Below are 27,936 nucleotides of genomic sequence, written 5' to 3' on the forward strand. Positions count from 1 at the left end.
AGCTTAAAGCCATTCCTCCTTGTCCTATTCCTACATGCCTTTGTAAAAAGTCTCTCTCTTGTCTTCTCCAGGCTGAACAAGCCTACCTCCCTCAACCTCCCTTCACAGGAGAGGCTCTCTGGCCCTTGGAGCATCATTGTGGCCTCCTTGTGTTGGGGGCCCCAGAGCTGAACACAGCACTGCAGGCGAGATCCAACTCCCCTCCTGCCCCACGGGCACGGCCTGTGCCTGGAGCAGGTGTGCGGGACACCGCAAGCCGGGAGGTCACCCACGGGGCCCGGCCTGTCCCTGGTCCCCAGCCCCGCACGGGCTCCGCTGCCGCGCAGCAGCTGCTGCCAGGGCAGCCCGCCCCGCCTGCCACCCCTACGAGCCTACAGCGGGCCACTCTTCTTTGTAAAAAGGGCGAGTCGGGCTTTTTCCTCCTCTCCATCCCCCATTTTATATTTATATTTATATTTTTATATTTATATTTATTATTACTTATTTAGTTATGTACGTGAACCCGCGCAGCTGCAGCAGCGTCCCGCGCGGGGCGGCAGAGACGCGGAGAGCGTCGCGCTCGCTCCGCGGAGGGCCGGCTTCCCCCGCGCCGGCGGTGGCCCGGTCCGTCCGCTGCCGCCCCTCCGCGCCGCGCCGCTCCGCTCCGCTCCGCCCCGCCGCCGCCCTGCTGCCGGCCCCAGGCCCGCGCCGCGCTGGAGGGCGGTCCGGGTCTGCGCGGGGCTGCTCGCAGCCACCCCCTCCCCATTTCCCCCTTTTCTTGAATGAAGCGTGAGGCGGAGCTCTAGCGAACCACCGCGCCCGGCTGCGCTGCGCGGGGCCGGCGCCGGAGCCGCAGCCGGAGCCTCCCCCTCGGGCTCCGCTCCTCCCCGCGTCTCCCCGCCCCCGCCGCTCCGCTCCGCTCCCCGCCGCCGCCGGGAGAGCTCCCCGCCCGCGCCCGCCGCCGCCGCTCGGAGACGCCGCCGCCCGGAGCCGCCCGGAGCCGCCGCCGCCGCCGGCAGCAGCAGCGCGGAGCGCCCGGAGGAGCCGCCCGGAGCCGGCGGGGTGCGCGGGCGGGCGGGCGGGCGGGCAGCGACGCCGCGGCCGCGGTCCCCATCGGCACCGGTCACACCGCACACGCGGCGCGTCCGCGCCCCTCCTCGGCAGCGCCAGGGGCTCTTCCTCCTCCGGTACAAAGCTGCTCGCTCGGCAAATGGCACTTCGCCCCGGAGCCACAGTCAAAAGCAATTTTTCTCCTTCATTTTTATTTTCGTTTTTCATTATTTTTTTCACGCTCTTTCTTGTGAAAAAGAATTAATTTCCTAAATACTTTTTTTTTTTTAATTATTTTTATATTTTATTTTTGGTGCATGCGTGCGTGTGTGTGGAAGCACCGGGCTCTCCTGCGATCGGTGTCTGAATGAAACTACGTAAATGCATATGTCTGTACGTTGCACTGGAGGGAAAAACGGAGCACTTCTGCACGAGCTTGGATTCAAATGCGATTCATCTGGTCTCCAGGATTTTCCGTCTCTTTGGGGTTGTTCGCCTTCCCGGGCTGCGAGGCGGGATTTTGTGAGCCTTGACACATCTTTGGAGATGGCTGTTAAACAGGAGTCTGGGAAAAAACATTTGAAATCCTAGAGAGAGATATTTTTTTGTGTCCCTTTCCCACCCCTTTGGTGACTTGAAGCATCAGAGCAGCCAGAACTTAACGTTTCTGAACACTTGCGATGTTTGGGTTCTGTTGTTGCTATTTTTTTTTCTAGAGGAAACATGACAGAGGAACGTATTTATAGCCCAAGTAAGTACTTTACAGAGGAAATTTAGTTTGTGTAACTTAACAGAAAGAAGTGTTGAGGTTTAGAGCCTAAAGTGCGTTGGATTAACGTCCATCCGAGGCCGTTTAGCGAATTGTATTGAATTGCAGCTTTTACGGTGCGTGTTCATCTGCTCCTTCGTGTCCGTGTAGTTCAGCACCGAGGGGAGAATGCACCTGATCTTGAGTCCGTATAATACTTTTTAGGATGTATTTCAACACCGAGGAGGAGATGGCCCTAAAGTAAATTTATAATAAGTAGTAAATGTGCACCTGGAAGTAAAGTACTTACAGCATTTTAAGCCCTATTTACACTGTGCATCTCAAACCGAGGAGGAAACACTGAGAAGACAAAAGTACCTCCAAGAGCTCCCCCACACCACCATGAATGAAACCGTGCCCGATACAGTAACTGGATTATAATTATTTTTTTTTGTGTTATTAATTTTATTATTATTGGCTTCTTTACTTTTTTGGGTTCATCCTGCTCCTCTTCTTCCTCTCTCCCTCCCTCTTGCTGCTTCCTCTTGGGAATTATGGCTCATCCGGGGAGAAGAGGCTATGATAACCGGGAGATAGTGCTGAAGTACATCCACTATAAACTCTCACAGAGGGGATACGACTGGGCACTACTGGGTGAGGACAGGGCACCCCTGCCTCCGGGTCTCTCTCCTCCTGCTGCTGCTGCTCCTCCTGCGGTTGCTGCTGCTGCTGGGACTTCCTCTGATCACACTGGGCTGGTATCTCCGCACCCCGAGCCCCCCGGCTCAGCTGCTGCTAGCCACGCGCCCCTGGCCGAGGGGCTGAGCCCCGTACCCCAGGTTGTGCACCTCGCCCTGCGCCAGGCAGGGGATGAGTTTTCCCGCCGCTACCAGAGGGACTTTGCCCAAATGTCCGGCCAGCTGCACCTGACGCCCTTCACGGCCAGGGGCCGCTTCGTGGCGGTGGTGGAGGAGCTGTTCCGAGACGGGGTTAACTGGGGCAGGATCGTGGCCTTCTTCGAGTTCGGCGGCGTCATGTGCGTGGAGAGCGTCAACCGGGAGATGTCTACCCTTGTAGGCAGCATCGCCGCCTGGATGACCGAGTACCTGAACCGACACCTGCACAACTGGATCCAGGACAACGGAGGCTGGGTACGTCCCCCACTTGCTTGTTCTTGCTCCCGGCTCGGGGTGGCTCCAGGGTGGACAGTGCCCCAGGGGTTGTGCTTGTCCTGGGGTAACCAAAAGGTTTCCCTGGGGAGCATCCTCACTGGTGTGTGCCAGAGCGGCAGAGGCCTTTTGCCAGCTGTCAAGTTTCACCTCTCTATGGGCTTACAGTGGTTTGGGATGGGGGAAGCAGCATGCTCAGGAGATTGAAAAGCATTAGAGGCACTCTACATCACGCTCCACTCTCCTACCTCTATCCACCCTCGCCTGGCCAAGGCAGGGTCCTGCAGCAGGGTGGGAAGGTGCAGCAGAGGCTCCTGTCCAGCTGTTGGGTGCAGGTGCATTGTGTCAGGTCCCAGGCATGGGAGCAGTGGGGAACACGTGTGTGTGTGTGCCGGCATCCCTGCCCATTACAGGTGACATGGCAGGTGGCAAACACAGGATCTCGGTGCTACAGGCAGGCAGGTGGCCATCGGTGCTGGTGTCTGCAGCTGTGGTTGCAACTGGAGTGGGGTTTCATGCTGTAGGATATGTCTAGTGTAAAAATCTGTCTTTGTCTTGAGATGAAACAAAGGTGCTGGGAACTGTGTCCATGGGATTCTTCTGGAAAACGGGCATTTGTTGTGATCCGATGGGTGACTGTGTTTCTGGAGTAGAGATCACCACTGGCAAGGGCTGGCTTCAGCATCGTCCAGAAAGGGCTGATTTCCATGTGTGGAAAATGGACAGCTTTTATACTGGTAGTCAATCAAAAGCCTCTCCTTTTGCTCTCTCTCTTTACTATATGAATAACCACACCGAAATTGGAAGGGTGTTTCTTTCCTTTTTTCTTGTGCTAATTGATACACTATAACAAAATGTGGTCCCAGCTGCTCTCCAGCAAACCAAGCCTGTTGTAAAGTTCATGATATTAAGGCATTGGAGGAAGAAATGGCAAAAGTTATACTGCAGAAGAAACTTTATGTATATTCTTAAAGCCGGCATAAGTCACTTGGAAATGGAGGTTGGCTAGGTAGGACACCGGCAATTCCAGGTCCGGTCCCCTGTGCAATATGGAGAGCTGACTCAATTACACAGCACACCTTTAAGAGGCATGTGTAAAGGAGTGTATGTGTTTCCCAGTTAATGTGGTTTGAAAGCCTGGCGTTAGTGATGCGTTACTCAATTCAATTTTTAGCCTTGGGTCCCTTGTGAAGGCAGTGTCAGGCCAAGTGACATGCCACCTGCATTGACCTCCTCTGTTAAAAAATGAAGATGCTGCTACCCACTGCTGAATGTGCCTGACTAACAAATATATGTGTCTGGGGATCCAGAGGCCATCTACTTGCTGCTGTAATGGAGGGAGTAAGGCTCCCCATTGAAATGGGAATCCCAGGAGTCCCCATTGAAAACCCTCCTCAGGAAAACCCCTGAGGAGTGCTGCAGACCCATGGTTGCTTGTCACGTTGGAGGCAGGCGTGTTGTCCTGCTTTCCTCTGCTCCCACCAAGGAGAACAAAATTCAAGGTTCAGGGGCCAGAAGGGGGAGTAAAAAATGTGTGTGTGTGTGTGTGTCCCCGTGTATTTATATACAGATACACAAATATGTATATACAAATATGCATATATATACAGACACGCCGCACACACACACACAGAGTGACTCCAAGTGCTTAGTGGTTAGGACCACACTTGGGAGAGGGAGACCTATCTCCTGATCTCCTGTTTCATGGATCAGTACAGAGGGTTTGCCAGTGTTTTGTTTTGTTTTGTTTTGTTTTCACAAAACAGATAACTGGGGGGGGGGGAAATCTGCAAAGAGTTGAGGCTTTTGGAGACCTTGGCTGGTTAAAAGCTGAGCAGCTAAAGGGTTAGGGATTTTGCGATTGCACTTCTGGGCTGGGATGCCTAACTTGTGCGTAAGTCCCTCCTCAGGCTGGAAGCCCGTTTGTGGAGCTGGGGCCCTCGGTTTGCTCCAGAGCCAGTGAAGTAATTCTGTTGACTCCAGTGAGCTTTGGATGAAATCCGTAAGCATGCTGGAGATGTATTGTCCTGTGGGTGTATTGTGTAAAGAGAAACATAAATAATGAATAAACCCGAGAATGTGAAAAGACAGGTGTTACCAGGCGTGATTGGCCAGATGAGGCGAGCGCTGGAGCTGTTTCTCGACGGTTAGAAATGCAGACTGTAAGCACTGACTGCCTTTAAAAGGAAAAGATGCTTCTTATCGATAGCAGTTTAGCTGTTTATTGAGGTTTCCTATAAACAAAAGCTCCCGAGTTTGGATGCATGTGATGCCATTTACTGCCACGTGTTATTTGTAATGTACACATGGAAGAAGATGTGCAAAATCTTCCCCAAGGTGGCTTTTGCCTGTCTGTCTGGGAACTGTCTGGTACCTTTGAGCCATGGGATTATTAAACATAGGCAAAATTCTATCTGGTTACAAAGAGCAAAAGACTAACGTCAAGTTGCAAACACAGCTTTTAGGATCCTCTCTTCAGACGGAAGAAATAGAATGGCATTGGCGTAGTAAATTTAGATTTTTCTTTCTTTTTCTAGCTTTTGGGATCTGTCAGTGGGAAAGGATGTTTTAATATATGCACTCGATCTTCAGCTTGGCACTTGCGACATTCCCCATGTATGAACCTTACTAAAGCATCATAAGTGGTTCTTCCAAAGTAACTGATCACCTTGTAGGAGGTGAGGCTTTGTAGGACTTCAAGTACAGCTGCCTGTGAGATCTCCCTGTCACACAGGCTTCCATAACAAGCAGGAACACTGGCTGTTGTAGTCTTCTCCTTTATGTTGTGGCTCCCTGGTATGTTGTGGAGTAGAAAGTTCATTAGAAGCTGTGTAGTAGTAGAGTGGAGAGCATCGGAGTTAGTCATGAGCATGTGTTATACAGTGAGTAAATTGGACAGCATGCGTTTTGGGCCTCTTGTATGGGCCTATGTCTTATACTCAGGCCTGAAGTTTGGTCAGCATGTCTGTCTTATTTATCTGTTTGGTATGAATTGGTTCTGTAAGTTGGCAATGTATTTCCAGGAGATAAATTCTTTCCAAGGAAATTTGGATTCCAAGGAAAACGAAGAAGGAAAGAAGCATATCCAGGGGCAGGTTGGAAAAGGATATAGCTGCTGGAGTATAACTTTTAGGCACTGGACATCGCTGTTAATGGTGTCTGAGAACTATTAATACCCTTACAATACACAGCATCATGGGTTTGTTAGGAACTCAGAAAAAGCAACATATGGGGACTACCTGCACTGAGGCTGTATTATTAACTTGCTGTTCTGGTAGCAAATAAATGCAGATTTCAAAGATTTTCACGTAGGCCAGGATACCGCAATATTGTACTTCGGCCTGATAACATCTTAATTGTGTTACAAAAGAAATAAGAGGAGAACCAGCTCATCTCTGCAACTTCATGGTACTGGTATAAAGTATGCTTTCTGACTGACAACTTAATGGCTTCATTTCATGTTTTAGAGCCTGGTGTTTGAGCTGCAGAAGGACAGGCTTGGCAGCAGGCTGTTGCACTTGGCGACTTTTGACTTTGACACAGGGAACAGTGAAGTGATGCAGCCAGAGCAGGGGAAATAACCAGGTTGGTCTTGTAGTGATGGCTTCCCTCTTTGGATACACAACCTAACGTATGTGGGAGTTATGCTCAGCTCTGGATGCTTCTAGTCCAACATATGGCTTCCTCCCTGAGCTGTTCAAGAAAAAGCAAGAGCATGAGAGCCATAGGAGACACAGGCACTATAATGCACATGTAGGCAAGTACATTTTTGATGTAAAGAAGCCCAGGTGAGAGAAGCAGCATTGTGTTGAAAATTCAGCCAAAAAGGCATTATTTAAAATCACAATATTTACATTTGAACCAGGAATGTGCTGTTTTCATCCAATTCTGTTCTTTTATTGTGTTTCTTTGTTGTGTTTGAGAGTTACGGCCAGACATGGGGAAGGATTTAAATGTCTGAAGTGGACCATAGGTGAAAGACAAGTGCTTGTATCCTCTGAATGCCTGCCTAGCCAGAACGGTGGCTGAAGTCCCTGGCTTCTCCTCGCTTCTTGCCCAAGCCAGCTGGCAGCTGCTCCTGCCTGAGAGAGGGGAGCTGCTCGGCACACTGTAGGGAACACTGTTCCCAAGAACCTCCATGTCCCAGAGCCGGCAGGCATCCTCTAGCCTGGCTGCTGACACTCACATACCATCCTCATGCACAAACACTGTGAGGGAGAAAGAAGCCCCTGCTTTTCCTGGTGGCTCCTTGGTCAAGGCCTTTCCTGAAGTAACAGGAGGTTTGGCTACAACACCTTCTCCAGCCTGGCAGGGGTGTATACACCCTCATCTCTGTCGTCTCAGGAGGCTTCACCTGCCGGATGGCTGCTGGTGTTGCTGAGGTGTCCTCCCCTTTTGCAGGGGTGAGATTTCATTTGGTGAAGGAAGAACCCGGGTGTCTAGTTCCCACAGTCCGTTTTCTCAGGTGGCTGTCTACAGCCAAATGAATAAATGCTTCTTGGATCAGCCACTAGACCCCAGGTTTCCCTTCTCCTGGGTTGGCTGCCCTAATCACTGTGTTTCCTCTTTTCTTTTTTTTTCCTAGTAAATCATTAATTCTCTGTGCTTGGTAGCATGCCTTGGAGAGGAAGTGTGAAGAGCTGCTGTGCCCCGCAACGGTCCAGAGCCCCTGTGTGAAGGTTAGGGATGGCAGATGCTTCTGCCTCCAGAACAGTGCTGGAGGCCATGGATATCAGTGTGATGCTAGGGCCTCCCTGTGCTTGTGTGTGGGACACTGACTGAAACCTCATCCCTTTCAGGCTCTGGAACTGCTCTCCCAGCAGCAAAGCCAGGCACCCACCTGCACAGCATGTTGCTTCTTTTGCAAGCCCTGGGCAAAAACCTCCCACTTGTGCGGGATGGGACGGTGCCTTGGCTGGAGCCGGATGCCCCATGCTGGAGCAGAGGCGTTTTGAGTTTTTACCGGTGACATGTGGCCTTGTAACGACTCAATCCCCAGTGGGGCTAACCCCAAGTCACTGTTTGACTGGTAAAAGGAAACTATCTGAAATCTTCTCAGTTAAATAAATGAATTGGTAGTTTCAAGTGTTACACCTTCTGGGTCCTTTGCCAGTTTTTGTGGCTTTGTGGGTTTATAATCAAATTCTCAAAATATTATCAAAATATTTTTCTTCTTGCTGTTGCTGGAGAGCAAAAAATCAGTTCTGTAGAGGACCTGTGCTGAAGCAAGGAGGAGAAGAGCTAAGGCAGAAAGAGAAAATGGTTGTGGTTCTCTAGTCCCTTTCATTTGTAATAGCTTTCTCTGTGATGTGTAGCAGCTTTGGGTTGTGTATTTTCTCAGAAACCTCATATTTTTTTTTTTCACTTGAAAAAAAAACAGACGAAAAAAAAGAGTATTGACCGCGACCTTTAAAATTTCGGAACCAGGGGTCTTGATTCTAGAGATGATGTCATTTGCCTTGATCTTGCAAAGAACTGTAAAGCTCAAACATCAATCTTATTAAAAAGTTTTACTTTACTTTCAATATTGAGAAAGAAGTTAGTTCTGTGACTGCATTAACACGGGCCTCTCCCGAGCAGCTGCATTAGCTCTGCTGGGCAGTAAGTAGCTTAGTTTTTTGAGTATGTAGCTTGAAATTTGGTCAGTAATCCACGAAGAAAATCCAGTTGAATTTTTCTGCTGAGGCACAAGTGTTTCTGTGATGGCAGAGCACGGCTCTAGCTGGAGAATCACAAGACCTATGCAGTGATGTGTGAAATTGCATGTGGAGCAGAAGCATTTTCTCAGCAGCCAGATACCAGGGCCTGGGCTTCCTAAGGCAGCACAGGAACTTTGTCCTGCAGCACCAGCAAACATTAAGCTCTTGTGCTCGATACAGGTGTCCTTGATGACAGGGCCATCTTTCAGTGGGTTGGACCTGGGATGGTGGAGGGAGGTGGATGGTGGCTCTCCATATGCCGCTCTGCTCACTAACATGAGCTGCCAGCAATCTGGCTGTGTCCTTGTCACTCTTCTCACTCTACAGCCGCCTCACTGGGATAGCCTGCAGTGTTTTAGCACCCTGGGGCTGCCAGCAAGGCTGCGAGTGCTGGCTCTTCGCCTGGGGTCTGGGCAGCCCCGAAGCAGGTCAGCAGTTTTGGCAGTTGAGCAGCTGTAGCTAAAAACCAGCATGATAGATCAATTAAATAACAACTCTCTCGTGGCAAAGTGAATTTCTATGTTTTGGTGGCTGCGTTTCCGTCCCTGTTGTCTATCGGGGTTATGGTGAAGGCTGTGGCTGGGCAGGGGTAAGCACATAGCCATGCACTCCATGGCACGATGGTGAAGCATGCTTCCCCCTCCATTCCCAAATACGATTGTGTTTGGTGGGTGCCTTGTTCTTTGCTTGTTTTGTCCTTCTGCGTCATGGAGGGCTGGTGATCCCCAGCTTTCTGCAGGCCTTCCCTTGCCATCACCACTGCTGGCTCCAGGCACTGGGTGCTGGATGTGGCCATCAGCTGTGGTGTGTGCCAGGTCTGGCCCTTCCCACCTTCCTCCCTGGCCTGTTCTATTTTCCTTCATGTCCTTGATAGGATGGAGCACAGCCTGTTTGGTTTGTTGGCTTTTTTTTTAATCATTTATTTATGATCACCTCGTGGCTGCTCTCCTGCTGGTTTAGTGATAATAATAACAACACTTGTTACGTGGTGGCAGCAAAATACTGGTTATTTCTGGGGGCAGTACTGGCCTGTTTTGTTTTCCATTTCATATATAATAATAGAATGGATGAAGGTGCGCAGTGCCATAAATCTTCTCTTCCCTAGCAGGATAACATCCAGGCCTTCTTGGCAAAGATGAATGCCGATGACAGATTTGAGGGATTTTTATTTTACTCTGGCATTCAGTCTCATTAACAGTCTGATGGGTGGGTTTTTTTCTTTTTTTTTAATTTTCTTTTATTTTTTTGGCTCCTAAAAGACTATGAAACCGGATAACTTTTCCAAATGTATCTAGAAGTCTGGAATTTATTTTGTTATTTTATACTCATGTTAGTTTGCTGTAGTAATTATTGTATATTGATAGATTTTGTTAAATCGCCCTCGCTGGAAAGTTCCTTTCAGGTTTCTGGAATTTACAGTTAATGAATAAGAAAACAAATCTGATTTTAGAAAGTGTTGTCACTGATTTCAATAGGAACAGCAAGAGGCACTTGATTGGACAATTGTAGTTATGCTTACTTTGTACATGTGGCAAGAAAATTAAGATCAAATGGAAAAGCTACAGGTTTTCAATTAATAGAGAAACACAGCCTTTTCTGCAATGCATGATTAACCTTTGGGAACTGTTTTCATGGGAGAGCTGTGAGTGGAAGTACCAAGCTGCATTCAGAAAAGGTTTAGGGATTTATAAATGTACAAAACCCATCTATGCTTATGTTTGAATAAAGTTGCTTGAAAGAGCATACATACACACCTTGGGGTAAATATAACATCAGCTGCTGAAATGAGATCACCAGGTGCTGAGGGTAGACCTTTCTCCAAGGAATGCAATTCTCTTTTACATTGCTTCTCCCCCAGAGCACCTGATGCTGGTTGGTGACTGGGGATACTGGGATGGATCTGCCTGTCTCATCCATTCGGGGAAAGCTCCTTGTATCTGCATGTGTTTTGTAAAGGTAATTGTAAATGTGCTTCTTGTGTTGCTAAGAACACCCACGTCACTGAATTTACTCTTGTGCTTCTTGAACATCTGTTATGAACTGCCACATTTAGTTAAAGAAACAGTCAGCATCCTTCACCACATATATCATTTTACTGCTATATTATTTTATTGAAGCATTAAAAGGATGATTCCATTTTGTTGACTGACAAGGCAACTCAGTGAGTTTTGGGGTAGTTCCGTGAGTAATTTATGTACATGGGCCAAAATCAAAAAGCAAAGGCCCCCTTTTTCCCACATAGTGCTTGAAAGAGGCTGTCACACAGTTGTTCAAGAAAGCAATTGAGAGTCAAAACTTAACTTCCTCTTCTTGGCTCTAGTACTGGGTACATAATAGCATGTGGGACAAATCATTAATATCTCTCTTTTTCAGTTAACCAGATATGAAATCGGTATTCCTGTTAGTATCATTGCTCACCATGCTAGCATGAGTTGGGCTGATGTTTTTTGGTAAGAAAAAAGAAGTCATACAGGGTCCAGTATTGAACAGAATGTCTGCCATTTTAACTTGGGGCCTAGAATAAAATTCAGTTCTGCAGCATTACATTTTGTCGTTGCTAGCGCTTGCTAGCCTGGGAAAGAACAAAGTGAGTCAGACTGTGAAGCTACCTGGGGGTGAGACCTGAGCTGAAAGAGAAGGAAGAAAGAAAAAGTTAAATGGAGTTTAGGATTAAACTTTTTCAACTCCACTGTTTAGATGTGTTAAGCAAGGCTTGTGATAGAAACAGGTTTCAGGAGCTGATTTCCAGTTTTTATTTAGGAAAAGGGTTAACAGTCTGAGAAATGGCAAATGGCAATGCGAGTGTTTTCCGTTATGTACCAGCACAGTTCATCGGGGGTTTCAAGAAGGAAATTGTCCTTCCTTTTCCATTCCCACCATATGTAAAAGCTGTCTGTGGCACTTTAGGAGAAGGAGCAGTAAGCTGTATTACATGCACCTGTAAGAAGCATCTTCATGCACATATATTCATTTGCTTCCATTAATAAACTTCATTGAGTGTTCAGATACAGGCAGAAAAAGCAAATTTAAAACTTTTTGTTTTTTAGGAAAAGGAATTAGTAATCAAGTCTTTGGGCTTGACCATGACATTGAAGTTACTTTTAACTATCTTACTGAACTGAAGCTTAGGAGATGAAATTCCTGTTGTGTGCTCTGGAGAGACTTGCAAGGTACACTGGAAAGTCAGGATAAGGCCTTGGATGGGAGGCTGCTGAAATGCCTCCCTCTGTGGTTTGGGACGATCCTCTAGCATGTCTTCATGACGGAATAACTATTGCCAGCTTTGTCTCTAAAGGAAATAACTCCTTTCTTCAGAATATTTATCACATGTTCAAACCATGTATTATAAAATGCAATAGAGGACCCTATTTCTAATCTTTTTTTTTTAGAGAAAGAAGAATGAAAAACAATTGAAAGACAAATTTGAATACAGCAGTAAATGAGTTGGCTTTTCCATTATCAGAATAAGATGATCAGTGTTGTACATTAGTAATATCTGTTAACTTCTGAAGAATGTATGCATAGCTCAAGTAAAAACGACATTAAAACCCCTAAAAACTCCTTGTTCATAACAGAAGCAAATCCTACATCATGCTCCAAATATCTGCAGATTTTACTTCAAGTAAACGTATCCAAAGCCCCTCTCCTGAAATCATCTGGCAAATTACAGTAAATCACGCTGTCTAAATATCAAATCCACAATCTGCTGCAAAAGGTCTCGAATATAACCAAAAAGGAGGCCTTACACCTGTGTTATTTTCAGGTTCCAGCTTGACCTGTTCCATTGCCAAGACCTGCCATAAATAGCAGTGCTGCCATGAAGCCTGGGCAAGGGAAAGGCTTTCCTCCTAGTGGGGCTGGAGCATGGCAGTGGGGCATACCAACAAGGGAGGAAATAAAACCGGTCACTCAGAATGTCAGGTAGCAATCAAGGCTGCAAGTAAATGAGCTGGCCTGGAGTCTGTTCAAGCTTCTGCAGTAGCTCATGGCCGTCTGCAGTAGAAAATTCACGTATTTGGCTCTTGACGGAATGTGTGAAATCCTGGCCCAGTTATAGTCAGTAGCTATTTTTTTTTCCAGTATGGACATTAAAACCAGCAGTATCCAGCCTCATATAGAGTGAGCATGTGGGCAGACCCAAAAAGGGGTCTATAAAGTGCTGTAGAAAGCCTTGGTTGTAGTGGATGATTGGGCATGCCTGTGCAGTGATGGAAAACTGGAGTGAGGCTGCCTTGGGTTTTGCCTTGAGGATGCTCCTCAGCTTCCCTAGCTGTCCTTGCTGTAAGGGGAACCTGGCCCGGGATGCTACAAACGTCCCTCTGACAGTGCCTGTGTGGGCCAGGGATGGTGTTCTCCCACCAGGACCACAGTGGTTTTCTAGAAGCTGGTCCTGGTGAGACACCAGGCTCTTCAGGTTTGTCCAGTAAAACTGTGCCTCAGCCCCAGGGGTGACACCACGAGAGGGGCAGCTCCCCGCTCTGCTCTCCAGCCTGGGTGGCACGAGTGGTGGGGAAGCCTGTCAAGGCATCTCTTTGTACCTGTTTTTGCATCTGTTGAAGCTGATTGTTTCACAGCAGAATAGTGTATTTATTTTGCAAGCAGTTGGAATTTTTTGCCTTTTTAATTTTGTATTTTATTTTATTTTCCCAACCTAGCAAGAAGGATGCTTGGGGCATGGTAGTATATCTTGCAAGCAGGGACCTCTGTGGCAGTTTAATGGGCTGAAGGAAGAGGCAGCACTGGCATGCTGTTAGGCTGTGTAAATGGGCTTAGGGTTTGTTTCAGAAAACCTGCTCTCTTTTTTCCCCCCTCTCTGTCTCCTTTCTTTCCCCCCCTGCAGACAAAAATACATCATTCTCACAAATGAAACTGTTTAATTTTAATAACTGGCCTAGAGCTAAAACTGACAGTGAGAGAGGAGCTGTTTGGTTTGCAGTCGCTGACAGCTGAAATAAACTACCTGTTCTGTTGGAAGGGATGGACAGCCAGCTTGTTTGGTTTTGAGGACACTTTGATCCCTGTAGAGACTTCTCTCTCAAAAAGAAGGGGGAAAAAAAAGACTGGAATTGTGGCAGCATGGTGTTACTGACTGTTCTTTATATGTAAGGCTCCAAGTATGATGGAGAAAGGCAATGTGTAGACATCCCTTGTCTCTGTATTTCAGACCTCTTTGTTGAGAGCAGCTCCTCATCATGAAAGGCTGCTGTCACCAGCGCCTTGGGAGAGACTTGGGGTCCTGCTAAAATAAGCATCCCTACCAGGCTGGTTGACAAGACTTCTTCAGCGTAGCCAAAATGGCCCAGGTTCTCAAACCCCTGCCCTGAAGTGATGAAGGCTGGATGATTAAGTTAGATATTAAATAATTTTGCAATGACTAGTTTTACCTCTGGCTCTGTCAGAAACTCAGCCTTCTTACTTTGCCAGTTTTCAAAAGAAAATGGCAGCACTCCCATTTCCTCTTCTCCTCCCCCAGGGCCTGCCACCCTTTTTATTTCTACTTTTTTCCTCCCAGGGCCATTAGACAACATGCAAATTATTGTTAATAGGGCCAGAACAATACTGGGTTCCCAGTGGGATCATTAGAGTCAAAGACATCGCGTGCCAGCCCTCAGCGTGATACTAATTTGGGCTGTATCTGCCCCAGGGTTTGGAGGTCAGGCGGAAGGGGGCCAGGAAGCATGGACCCAAGCAGGACCTGTCCCTGCAGTCCCCCTGCCCCAGAGCAGGCTCTTGGCCAGGCTCTGTCTGGCGGCCCTCATGACCCCCCAGCAAGGCTGGTGGGCTACAAGGCACTAGCTCCTTGCTCTACCTCTCCTGCAGCCTTATCAGATGTCTCTCAGAGGAGACAAATCCTCCCCTGGACAGAGACCACTTCCTTCCCTCCCTCTGCCTTCTGCTCCAGAGAGGCATCTGTGTGACTGAGAAATAAGAAAGCATCACATGGCTCATTTTGACATGAGTTCCCACTTGGAATATGGGAATGCTCAGTGGCAAAAGGATGGCCAAAGGGCAGCTGGCAATGCTTATTCTCCTGGGCTTTGATGTGGGGTCTCCAGAAAGCAAAGATAAGCTGGGGCAGCTATGGAGAGGATGCTGTACTCCCATATATCCCTCCTCTGCTTCAGACCCTTCCTCCTGGAAACCCCGAGGGTCCTCCTGCAGAGTGATGTGCTGGCAATGCATGTTTTAACATCAGCTCTATAAACTGCATGGGCTGTCAGCTACAGCACAGGGGGAAAGGTAGAGCAGCTGCCTTCAGACCTTGGCCTTGGGCTAGTTTCTCTCTGCCTTTGCTTTGAAGTCGTGGCATTTTGTCAGTGGGATTGTTGAGAAGGGGGCTTAGGGCATTTGCAAGGCTCCTTTTGTAACACCTTTTACTGGGAGGTGGCTGTAGCTCTATTAAAGTGCATATGGGAGAGGAAAGAGCAATGTACCTTCGACATCACTGACTGAAGTAAGACTAGAGTACGCAGTATGACTCTGTCAAGGCTGGGGTTGCGAGTTCTCTGTTTCTCCTGCAAGACTTGCTGAGGGGTGTGTTAGTCCAGTGCAGGGCAAGGGCTGGAATCCCCACCTTGGTTACACTTTTGGGAATGGCAAATCCCCAGCATTGTATCTTCACCTTAGGTTTTAGTGGGTGAACAAAATGAAAAAGGAATGCTTTGAATTTTATGGAGTACTTCAAAGTAGTGGTTTGTTTTTTTGTAATCTTGCTGGGGATTCTGCTAGCTCCCCCGTGCTGTGAACCCAGATGTGCTTACCTTTAGAAGGTAACGGGCCTCACTGAACTTTCTGACTTCCAGGGAAGCAGGATGAGAGGGTTGAAGCAGAAAGTGAAACTCTCTAAAACCAAAGATGCAACAGAGCAGCCTTCTTTCATTTTCCTAACTGAGCATAATGCAAAAAGTAAGCAGTTGGCACAAATGACTAACGCAGGTTTGCTAGGGGGATGATCAAAAGCATGCTGAATTCAGCAGTATGTTTTTGCATGAAGTTAACAGGGTTTTGCATCAGACACATTGCAAGGGAGGCAAGAATGTTTTTTGAAAAAAAAAAAAAAGTCTTTTAAAAAATGTGGAAAATTCTCCTGTTCTACCTCCTACATGTTTCTATTGTCAAACAGTCACTGATCTTATTTTAGACTTGACCTTCATGTTCTTTCCACAGCACGCAGGCTGAATGACATGTTATTCAAGTTCTCGGACAATATTATGATATATCTGCTTTTATATTTAGCTTTAACTTTTATTCTCCTTATAAACAAATCCACCTAATGCAACTACCACCTATCCAGGGAAAGTATTTCCATTTCCCTTGGTTTAATTTGGACAAATTTGGCATGAAAACATTCAATAGTTCCATAATAACCTTTGCAACAGGATGCCTGTTGTGCTGACATGCAGGTCTAGAGCGACTTGTACCATGTGCCAGGAAATTGCATTCTTAAGAAAAATCTAGGCATAAATTCTGAACAATCAACACTTAAATTTTTAAAAGTCTGGCAGCAAGCTGTTATCTGCCTCATGGGTTTTCGCTTTAATAGCTTTTTGCTTTCTGAGCTCTACCTCTCGGTCCTTAATGCAGGCTGTATGCCTCTGGCCCAAGTAAGCTGAGCTATGTAAAGTGGAGAGAGGGGCAATTAGTTGTTTTGCTCTTGCTGTTTCTTGCATGCCTGTGTGCTCTAGCACTGCACCTTGATGCAGCAGGGGGTGATTTCTTTCCAGAAGAAAGCAGAGCTTAACTGGAAGTTACACAAATGGGCATTTAGCTGTCAGTGGGCATTCACACAGCAGGAGCTTGCTGGATTTCAGTGCAGTTCAGCCTTGCCTCCTAGTCCAGAGAGCAGGAAAGGGGATGGGAAGAGATGAAGTATCACCAGACCCAAGTGTCCTGTATCAGCCTGGGGTATCCACGCTGGGACAAGCTAGTTTGCTGAAATAGAAGGGGACTGAAGAGTACACTATCTACAGGGTGAGAAAAGGGTTTCCCTGCCTTGAGGTCTCTGAGCGCTTCAGTCTTGTTGCTCATCTCACTGGAATCGGAGCAAACAAACAGCATTGTTTGGATGCCCACCTTCTAGAGCTGCTGCCAGCTTGGCTGGAAAGCTCCATGACTCTCACATGTTCCCAAAACCTTCATTGCTCCTACTTAAGGGAGCAACAGCATGGCTGTAAGACCTTTATGTGGCACTCTGCCAAGACCCTGTAGATGTGTGTCAAATGTTACATCAGCAAAAAAAGGGTGGTTGTAGATGGATGCAACTGCATCCGTGAGCTTTGGTGGTAGGAGATTGCAAGAAAAACTGACAGAACACTTATGGCTCGTTGGGAAAAAATAAACCCAGTGGTTTTTGTAATGAGTTCAGTAAAGCAACTGTCCAATTTATTCGGCAAAACATTACCTGGGATTCTAGGAGGAGGCAGGGATGGGGCAAGGGTGTTCCATGGGTATGAATTCAAAGCAAAATGAAGGGCTGCAAAACTGTTTGAACTGAGCCCCATCAGGGAAGGCTTACTAAAACTTGAAACAGGAAAAATTATAGAGCTCTATAAATAGCTAAATTGAAAATTGAATGCATTTGCGTGTGTGTGTGGATGCACACGTCTATCTATGAGGTCATGTGTGTAAAAGAAATACAGTAGTACTTCATGTGTTGGGTTTTTTTTAAGTAGTGGAAAATTTTTAATGATTTTCTTTATTTTTTTAATTATTTTTTTTTCCTAGAGACAGTACATTATGTTCTATCCTTAGGGCCAAAAATACAAAGTGCCTATTTTCATGAGGAATCCTACAGAAGGAGGAAGGGAAAGTATTATGCAGTGTAGCAAGGGTATAGTAGCCATTCCACAGTGATTACACATCCAAGCAAAGCGTGTACTAGAAAACTCAAAAATATATTAGAAGCGGAAAACAAGATGTGTGAAGTGTTTCCTATTCCCTCCCCACACTTAATGACAACTGAGTGAGCAGGGAGGCAGTCATGGGGTTTAAATTTAACCTCTTCTATTTGAGAGTAAGACTGTATTTCAGTGGCAGGCAGCAAGCATGTTATGTACATGTTAGATTGAGGACTTCCTCTCCGTATTAATTTTGTTCCCTCGAAACTTTTAGTTATTTTCAGTATGCTATAATAGCCAGACACAAACCAGAAGGGACTAGAAGCACTAGGTAATGCAGTAGACATTAAGGAATTAAGACAGCTGAAATGAGCCCCATCCTGAATGACTCCTTAATTAATGTACAAAAGTGTTTTTAGTTTTATACCAATAATTTGTGATTCAATGTCTGTCCCCCCACCCTCCTCCCATTGTCTTTTCATACCTTTCATTCATCCTGCAGTGGTCAAATGATGAATGAAATCAGTCTCCTGGGAAAAAAAGGAAAAATAGTAAAGCAAAAATGCTCTTTTTCATACAGAATTCAATGAATTAAAGATTCTGTATAGTTGTTCAATTTGATTTAAGAGCAGGACACAGTCTGGAGTGTAATGCCCTCATATCACGAGGGAATTAAATTCATATTCAAGTCTCCTTTGCCAGCTTGTTTAGTCGTTTATGATAACATCAGTAGCTTGGTAAATGATGTAATGGGAGTTAAATCAGGATGACCAACATAAACATCTGTCAGTGCATGTGAACATTTGATGTATGACCCCAGGGCCCAGTGCAGCAGTCAGTATCTTGGCAAGCAGTCCTTGGACGTCAGCGTCATTCGAGGTTGCAGGCTCGCATGCTGGAAAAGATACACGCTGTCTACTCCGTGCTGTTAGCCGGCAACTGGGTACGTGATCTGGCTGGTTGGTATCGGGTGTATCCCTTGGCAGCGTGTCCCCTCCTTAACTCACAGTGGGCAGAACTCACCTCAGTGCTGGGGGTCAGGGCAAGGCACTGGCGTCACAGTGCTTCTCCTATTGAGCTTCAGCTGGCATTGGGTGATGAATAGGCTCGTGCAGGTTCTCTGACTGCAAGAAGGCTTTACAGAAATAACTGTTATCATTCTGGGTAGTGTATAGATTGAGATTCACAGTCCTATTTTGTACCAAAGAAATCAGCCTTAGCGTTTTGTGATAGTAATATCAGAGGAATCATTTCCTAGGCTTGGATTATACGAGTGTTATTTTCATTCAGATAATCTTGTCATCATGTTCTTGCATGGATTTGTAATTTTCTGAAAGCGTACTGGCTGGTATGTTCATGTTCCTCATTAATATTTTTTTATTATTATTTTTAATGAGATGCATATAGGAAACTGATTGATAGTATCTAATACAGACAAATGTGTAAGTTAGTGAATCTGTATGCCTGCCACAGAAATGGACAGAAAGGATCTGAAAAAATCTCTTGCAGAAAGCAGAGCAGAGCTAAGGGAACTCTGCCAGCTATGTTTTGGATTAAATTGTTCTTCGAAGGCAAAGTGTTTGGGCAGAGGTAACACATGTGAGAAACACCCCAATGAGGGGCACCAAGGGCAGATGGCTCTGGCCCCCCATCATCAGTGGGAGCCTCAGCATATGCAGTGGCTGGACATGAAAACCGCGATTGGTCCCGTGTGCCCACCCACCCCAAAAGCAGCTTTGCTTTAATGCGTGGAGATACTTGAATACTGTTCCCATTCATGGTACATTCTTGCTGTTATAAACGTGGTTGCTTTCACACAAAAAATAGATATTTTTAGCTATTTTACTTCTTTTTAATAACTTCAAGGTACTGCATGCTTGTAATTTACTTCAAAAGCAGTCTTTTATCGGTCTTGAATAAATACATGAAGTTGCAAAATGCAGACATCTTATTGCCATGACTTTTCAAAATAGAGCTGGCAGCATCCCTCAGTTTTTATTATGAATATAATTTAGAGTCTGTTTGCAACAAGAAGGAGTAAGTTATATATTCCAGAGTTACTAGGATTTTGGAGATGAAATGCAAGCCATTCAAGAATGCAACTGAAGTCCCATTACTTCAAAATAAATTTATAGAAATAAATAATAAATGAAAGCTAAAATATTTTATCTTTTTAAAGAGGAACTACCAACTATATAAAAAAAATAAATCATAGTTAGCTGGATATGTTAAAATTAAAAGTGCCAGAACAGCACATTGTTATTCTAAATGAGAAGAAAGACTGAAGAAAGACACCACCCCTCCTCGCCCGCAGATGTGCACACGTGCACCACACATGCCCAATTTGGCTTTTACAAAGTATGCTGTCAAGTGAATACTGTCATGTTCCCTGTTTAATCAGTTTCCTCTTTTATTTGTGCGCTGTTGTATATGAAAGGAAATCTGCTTGTAAAGTCAGGCTTTTTAATAATTCATTCACAAATGATTAGAGTTCAAGGAGAAAGTTGTTCCTTTAAATGACTGAGCCAAACAGGAAAAAACCACAGGTATCAGAGGATGAAAATCACTTCTGCCTACATTATGTATTGTATATTTAAATTCCATGTTCAGGCTTAAAAATTAGGTAGGGCAGGACCAGCTGCAGCAGGACGTCCATTCCAGGAGATCAGAGATGCTGATCAGCACCCGCACAACCACCATTTACACAAATGAAATGGTGCTGACCGATTTGGTGGCATGGCATTTGTAGGCAGGCGAAGGAACAGTGAGAGCAACTTGGTGGGTGGCCAGGGCATGGGACTGGCTGGGCTTCAGCTCTTTGGGTTATTGCGCCTGTGCCTGGGAAAGGGCTTGCAGTGGGGTTTTTATTTCATGTTTTCCCCTCCTTTCTCTTGTGCAAGAAAATAACTACCAAGAGCCTGGATTCAGGAGTGTGTTTAGACTTGAAACTTCCTTTTGAAATCCCTGTCAACACTTTCCCAACATTCAGCTCAACAGTGAAACAACATCATGAGGACGCTGAAGCAGAGTTGAGAGCCTGTGCATTGTACTCATTCTGGTCTCCAGAACTGTCCACATGGCCCCAGAAAGGCTCTTTCTATTAATGAGCGCATTCTCTTCAACTGCTTTGCTTTCCAGAAGCAGCCTAACCAGCTGCAACCCATGTTTCTAGTATTTGCAGGGGGCTGGTCATACAAGTGCTGCTCACACTCTGCATGGTGAGACACAAGCACCTTTCCATTTTGGGGGGGGGGCTCAGCAGGGGTGGTCTGCACTTCTCCAGTGCAAAGCCAGTATGCTTGCATGTGGTTAGTGTACATACCATCCTTGGGGATGCTGCCATGCCTTGCACTTTGTCTCTCATCCTCCTGAAGCCACACTTGAATGAGTGAAGGGGTGTTCTCTGAGTCACTCGAGTGTGATGATGCCATTTAGATGTGACTGAAGCCCAAAAGCTGATAGAGGCATGAAGAGGAAGAAAGATAGCACTTGTCAGATAGAACACTGTGGTCAGCAGATGCAAGGATATTTATAGGTCAGTATTGCATGTATGGTCAAGAACGTCTTGGCCATGGAAATATGTCATCTCATTTATTCAGCTGGAACAGCCTCAGCCCATGCCCCCAGTATCATATGAGCTGGTTCAAGTCTAAGCTGTAGGTGTCACAGCATGAGATGGAGTTTGGTAAGTCCCAGAAGTGTCATTGGGGTGTATCTGCCATGTGGGAAAGGCTGTTGGTAGTGATACAGTGACCCTGGATGTGGTGGGGTCAATGGCTTTCTTGAAAGAATGAGCAAGTGACAGCTGGCCATGGCCCACGGGCAAATAAATAGTTTGATGCTAGGTGCGGTACCAGTAGATGGTGCTGAAGAATGGATAGCACAGGTCCCGGGTTTCGCGAGGACCCATTAAGAATTCTTGTTTGGTAGCATTTTACTAGCTCCTTGCGTGCCAGTCCGTGTGTGAACATTGAATCATCAGCTGGGTGCAACCTGGGCCCTGAGGTCTGAGCCAAACAGGCTACTGAGTATATTGTAACTTCAGTTTCTCCTGCTAAATTGAAGATGCTTCATATTTCAAAATTGGGCATGTTGCTAGTATAACATTCCCTCTTCTAAGCATGCTCTGAGACTGCTTGCTCACTCGCAGTAGAGAGCATTACTTTAGTGGCTTATCATAACACCCAACAGCTGCTCATTTTCAGCAAAAGGCCAATGTTTATTGGCCTCCTGCTGTTGCCTCTGTGCTCTTCTGTCATGTACGGCTTTTGTTTCAGAAGGTCTGCAGTATTCGTGGGTGTGATTGAGTCCCAGAAGACTCTTACTTGACCTTGGTACACTTTGAGTAATACCCATAGCTGTCTTTTTTCACCTCGGGTTGTATCCTACTTGCTACAGGTCAGAAGTGGTTGAGGTCGTAACTGAGTAGGTCATTACTATAGTGTTTTCCATTTGAAGTAGGAAACCTCCTGTGAGAGAAAAAAGAAGTAGCATTTGAGATTGTTTAGTGAAAAATAGTTTCAGTATTTTGCAAGTTCAGTTATGAGTGATTTTCCATTATTAGCTTTACATGCTTTTAATGTGGAGTCTAAATTAGGCCACAGGAAAAGGATGATCTGGCTTCAAAGAAACAATTAGGCTGATTGTGTTCTTCAGATTCGTGGAAAACATCTGTGGGTGTAATGGTAGCTCCCAAGCTTTCTTCCATGCTAGCATACAAGATGAGGGGGCAAGGTGGATCCTTCTGCTGTGTGGGAGTTTGGAGGAGAGGCTTGGTAAAACTGGTTGGTGAAATTGCCAACAGACCTGTAGACCTGCAACAGTAGGATCTTTTAGAGTGTTGTTAGCTAGGGGAGGGGGACAGGAGAAAAGGCATCTCACATCCTCCTCATTCAAATGTTAAGCCACATGGACAGAGACCACACTTCATAGATGCATGAATGCGTTCTTTTTCGCTGCTGCTTGCCCATTAAGAAAAGTTTCTTTAAGAATGTAATTATCATTCCTTTGATTGAAATGCAACCCTACCCTCATTAATGCAGCCTATGAGAGGTATGTCTTGTGGATTTATTACACATTCACAAACCTGTGTGGGATGCTTTGAAGGCAAGTGTGTATGTAGCTAACTGCTGAATTAAGAAAAGTCTTCAGAGAAGCAAGAGTAGGAAGAGAAAGCATTATCTTAATACTTAATGACTTGTATTTAGCTGATCAGTATGTCTTCTTGCTATTCCTTGTGCAGTGTACTCTTGGAATTAAATTCAGAAAACATAACCCTATTTTTCATGTACTTGTTTGCGTGTTAACTTTTGTACATGAAGACTAAACTTATATGCAAAATAAATTGCTTATTTTCCATATGAGAATACCATTTTGTGCATGAAAAGGCATGTTCATGGGGGATCACCTGTATGCAGAGCAATAGACCGTGAAAATCACCAGTAATTTGGTTGTATCCAAGCTGGAAGGTGATATCACAGGGAATGCTCCACAGAAACCCTTTGGAAAGCTGGTGGCTCTGCCAGGAGAGACCCTTCTCTTTGACCTTTAAGGTTTCGTAGTGATTATTCTTCAGATTTCCCTACAGCTTTTCATAGAACTTGTCTAGGTCAGTTAGTTAACCTCCACTGCTCATATCTGATACCCAATGACCTGCATGTGGGTGACTAACATTATCTGCATATGTCCAAAGCTTGACATTTTTGATGAGAGATTTCCCAGGATTTCTCTATGCACCTGTTATTGAGAAACAGGTATGGAGGAGCAGCTTTTCCTGAACCAGTAGTCTTTTTTTAGGAAAGAGGGCACATTGCTTCTGGACAGTCTTTAGGGTATTGCAGTATTGGTTTTGGCGAAAGAGGAACAAAGCCCTCTTATTGCAGAAGAGTGGCAACTCATGGAAGACTTCAGAAATAGCTGCTGTTCAGTAATCCCACATAAAGGCAAGCTCTATTCTTTCGCTGTGGATGTGCTGCAGGGCTTGGTTTTGGGCTTCTGAAGACCTGTCTTCACAGTTTATGTTACTTAGTGGTTGTCTGAATTGTGACTTCGGAAACATTTAGCTTGGCAGGCAAACTGAAGAAGCATTGTTTAAATAACCAAACAGGTACAGGAGCATATTTGATGTTTGGAATCGTCAACAAATTATGTTGGATATCTATTTTCAATGAAATCTTTGTAAGTTTCCTGCTGCTTCAAAGTAGAAATTCTGAGATTAGGTTTTGTTTGAGAATATTAAATTCACAGGGGTACAAGAGCTAGTGTGTGAGGTTATACAGTTTGGTTTGGGCCAGCAACTGTTTGCTGACTTGCCAGTGGTAACAGAAGCAATATCTGTGCCTTGAAAAAATATGTGTTTCTCCCAAGAAGCTCCAGCCCTTTCAGCAAATGCAAAAAATTAGCAAAGATCTTCATTGTTTGATGTTACAGATTTCATCAGCATCTGGAAGAGGAACGCAGTTCATAACATAAAACCCTTCCAGCCTCCCTTCCAGCACAGGCCAGTTGGTGTTTCTAAAAGAGACTCTTTTCATATGTGTGTCTGAACAGGTCCTGTAGCCCATCTTCTGTTTTAAAGCTGAGAAATACAGGAAGTCCTTTTGAGTGGTATTCATTCTACCTGATTTTCATTACACCTTCCTTCTGGCCAGGCTGTAATGCTTTTGCAGATGCCAAGGACTGCTGGGACTATCAGAGAGCAGCTGCTGAGCCTCTCCAAAGCTATTTGCTCTGGCCCCTGGTTGCAGCAATGGTCAGACCCATCAGGCTGCATTTGTGCCCCAAAAACATGAGAGAGTATTTATCTGACTTTTTTTCTCAGCAAATGTCAGTATTTCAGTGCAGTACTTTGCACGGCTCTTTGTCTCTTTGGGTTTACAAGTTACTGAGACTTAGAAACCTTGTTTATTGTTCCCTCTCCAACTTTTACATGACTTTTTATTGAAGGCCCAAGCACTTCATAGGCAGAGTGTTAGATTCAGCATTCTTTTAAAATTCAATGTACTGGGGTGACCTAATCAGATGCTAGCTGGTTGACCACAGGAATGGGAACCACGATACTCTGTAATCTAGTCTAATGTTAATTCATTCTTTGACCTTGGACAAACAGCTTAGTTGCTGCAAAATGGGGATGATAATTCCTTTGAAATATTGACAGAAAATTGGATAAATAAGCAAGTTTTACTCTCTGTGGATCAGGCAGTCTTCTTTTCAAAGGGATGTCAGGGCTTGCATTCCTTCAAATGACTTGGGAATCAAGGGATGTAGCACAGGCTCGTGGATCACCAAGCACTTACCGTGTTTTCTAGTACTGAGCCCTGTACCTCAGCTTTCTGTTATGTGCATGGGGTTTTTCTCAGGGTGGAGTAAGGGATTCATGCCTTGCCTCCAATAACCATGCCATTCACCATTTTACACCTTGTGGTGTGGAGAAACGAGACGGATGGGCATCCTACTTCCCCTTCAGGCAGAAATGTAATACTCAATTCCATGATGGTTTTAGTTTTGAAGTAATGTGCCTTTATACTAAATAATGACATTAATGGACCTCGCTCCGTAAGATTAAGTGCAGCAGTGGCTTCATTTGCTGTCAGTGAGTTTGCTTCTCTGACCTTGCCTGATATTTCCCGTGAAACTCAAAGTGGTCCGCTTGCTGTTTAACATCCCAGTGACAAAACAGCTCATGACAGCAGAGCATCCTTTCCAGTTCTTAATTTCTCAATTGTGGTTTGTTTTTTTTTTTTTTGACGTGCCATTTATTTTAATACCTGGTATTTTTCAGGCCACGCTTTTATTTGGTGGGAATAGTATTAACATGTATCAAAAGCAGAAAAGCCTGAGGAAATGGCTAGAAGTTATTCCCAGAATGTAAATAATTTCCTAAATTTTGGTCTCTACAATTCTGATGTGTTTTAAATGGCCTTCCAGAGTGCAAAATGAAACTTAGCGTGGCATTTAACCAACAGTTTACAGAGGTGCTAGTTATTCCACTTGGCTATATTTAGGAGTCCAGGAAACAACAATGACCAAAAAAAGCGAAACATTCTTGCAAAAAAATTAAAGGAACAGTTTCAGCTACAAAACTGATGTCTACAGCAAAAAACCACAGCTGCTAAATGTTACCAAATCATAATAATTGTGACAGAGTTACATCCCAATCTTTCTTTAAGACATCTTCACCCATGTGAAGGCCTCTTGATTTAAACAGGACTCTGCAGCAACAGGGAGGTTTATGTTAGAGGATCCTGGTAAAACCGTACTGCTCATGTAAATCAAGGCTTATTTTTGCATTCCAAAGGGGAGTGAGATACAAGCCATGTGAAGGAAGCAACCTTTATACAGAGACTCTGCACTAGTGAAGTCTCAGCTGGATGCTGTGCCCAGCTTCCAACAAACAGCAGTTGACCAGTCTGAGAGGGAGTCCAGAGGACTGACCTGTGGTGTGGTAACATCTCCCACAAGGAAAATCGGAGCAAACACCACGTGTTTGGTCTGTGAAAGAGCACAGAAGGCAATGGGATGGCAAGATAAATCTTCACATGAGCAAGAAACAGCCACAGATCCCGAAGGAGGTAGGACAAGAGCAGAAGTATAAGAATATATATAGGCATAGTTGAGGGACCGCCTCTAGCTTAGTGAAACCTTACTTAGTAAAGAAGAGACAGTACAATTAACATAGGTAAGTGGACATAATTAGTTCCTCTCCAGCAAATAAAGTAGGTAAAGTAACTTCAGTTGATATTTTGCACTCTGCCTTATGAAGTGATGTAACTTTTACCAACCTTTAAAATAGTGATTGTGAATGAGTCAGTGTTTCTCAAGGGCTTTGGTCAGCTGTTCCCGTTTACTGGTCTGGAATCTCACTTTTATCATGCAATCTCCCTGAGTTTCTCATGTGTTTAAAACCAAAGTTACTATCATTATACTGCGATACTGTCATAGTCAAGGTTGGAAATTCACTGTGATAGATGCTACTTAAATACATAGGGAAGCAGTTACCTGCTTTTGCAGGTGTGTGGTTGAATTGCTTTCCTGCTATAGTATAGTTCATTCAGGCTGTGATTTCTCATCATAGTGCTTTTATAACCTTAGCATAATGCAGATTTATCTTCAAAAGGGTGGGTTTTGCTGCAAGAAAGTGCTAGAGAACATATTGGTGCAAGTTTCCTTCCTTAATCCCCACCCTCCCCCAGGATAAACGACATTTGCACTGGCTGAGCATGCCTGTGTGATTATGCTGCCGTAGTTCCACTGGACAGCTATTCCTCGTGCCGACCTGGCCTCAGCCCAGGCTGCTGTAAACACAAGATACATTACAGATTAGAGGGCATCCTCTTGAATAGGAGCATCAGCGAGCCCGGCCCAGGCACAGACGTCGTGTTCTTATGAAGGGGAGGGAGCTTGTCTCAGTGCTAGTCTCAACATCCTCCAGCTGTGCCAAAGGGAGAGCCTGGGAATGACTGTGTTAAAGGGTGGATTGACATTTAGCTCTCATGTCTCTCCTCCAAGAGTTTTGCTGCAATTCAACAGTGATTACTTGGTGGTAATCACCCCCTTTGCCCTCTTTGCCTTCCTCTCAGGCAGGTAGGAAGTCATATTATAGCCAAGCACCCTCTTTGCCTGTCCTCCCTCCCACCCCAGCCCCTTGCTATGAGCAGGTCGGCAGCAGTGGTCAGAGGTATCCCTAATGAGGTCCCTAGCTGCTCACTGGGCTGATTTGGTTGTAGATTTTAATAATGTGAGGTTATTTTGTTAGCAGCTTTACTTTCCAAGTCTTTTCCCCCTTCCAGCACCCCTAGGTACAGCTCTACTGGATCAGTTACCATCTGCTCCAGTGTTTGCATTTAGCCCGCAGGGCCTGTGATCTCAGAAATATTTCCTGTAAATGGGATCGCTCATGCCAGGCCTGTCACACAATAGATATATAATTGGATAAAACCTGAACTGAAAACAACAAACAAAAAGAAGAAAACTACATGTTGTGCCATACACAGCGCGTGAGGCTGTCCAAAATGGGATACACTCCTTGTTTATGTCTGAAGTTGCTCTCGTATATCTTTTTTATTCCCCTTTGCTGTTTAACAAAGTCAAATTAATGTAATAACTAAATTCCATGGTGCACTTTTTCCTCACTTAATATCCGACTCGAGCAGCTTGCAGTGCACAAGCAGAACAGCACTAGCACCACAACAAATGCATTTGTTGCATTTTAAGTCTTGATCCTCATCTGGGATACCAGCAGGAGCCCACGTGGAGGTGGAAATCTTTCTCCTTCTCCAAGGGTTGGCTGTGCGCAGCATTTCTTGTTCAATGGCAAGCAGGATGATGCATGGCCTGGGAGCAAGGCTGAGCCTCAGGGGAAACAGCAGGCAAAGCACAGGCAGCCAGTCCCCTGGTCAACAAGAGCAGCGGTGAGCATGGCAAATGATGCATCACTGATCCTTGCAAAAGAAAAA

General features: G+C 45.3%; 1 protein-coding gene across 1 annotated transcript in view; it reads left to right on the forward strand.

Annotated features, from left to right (window-relative positions):
- Nucleotides 1–1,039: 1,039 nt before the first annotated feature.
- BCL2 (BCL2 apoptosis regulator) overlaps nucleotides 1,040–27,936 on the forward strand; it is a 98,410-nt gene continuing 71,513 nt past the window's right edge. Inside the window, exon 1 of the mRNA XM_061346658.1 lies at nucleotides 1,040–2,928. Coding sequence (XP_061202642.1) covers nucleotides 2,332–2,928 — 597 coding nt within the window. The 5' untranslated portion in view covers nucleotides 1,040–2,331. The remainder of the gene's footprint in view (nucleotides 2,929–27,936) is intronic.

Source organism: Neopsephotus bourkii, unplaced genomic scaffold, assembly GCF_033783945.1.
Source record: "Neopsephotus bourkii isolate Nb327-2 ecotype Australia unplaced genomic scaffold, CSIRO-AGI_Nbou_v1 NB_272, whole genome shotgun sequence".
Classification (NCBI taxonomy): Eukaryota; Metazoa; Chordata; class Aves; order Psittaciformes; family Psittacidae; genus Neopsephotus; species Neopsephotus bourkii.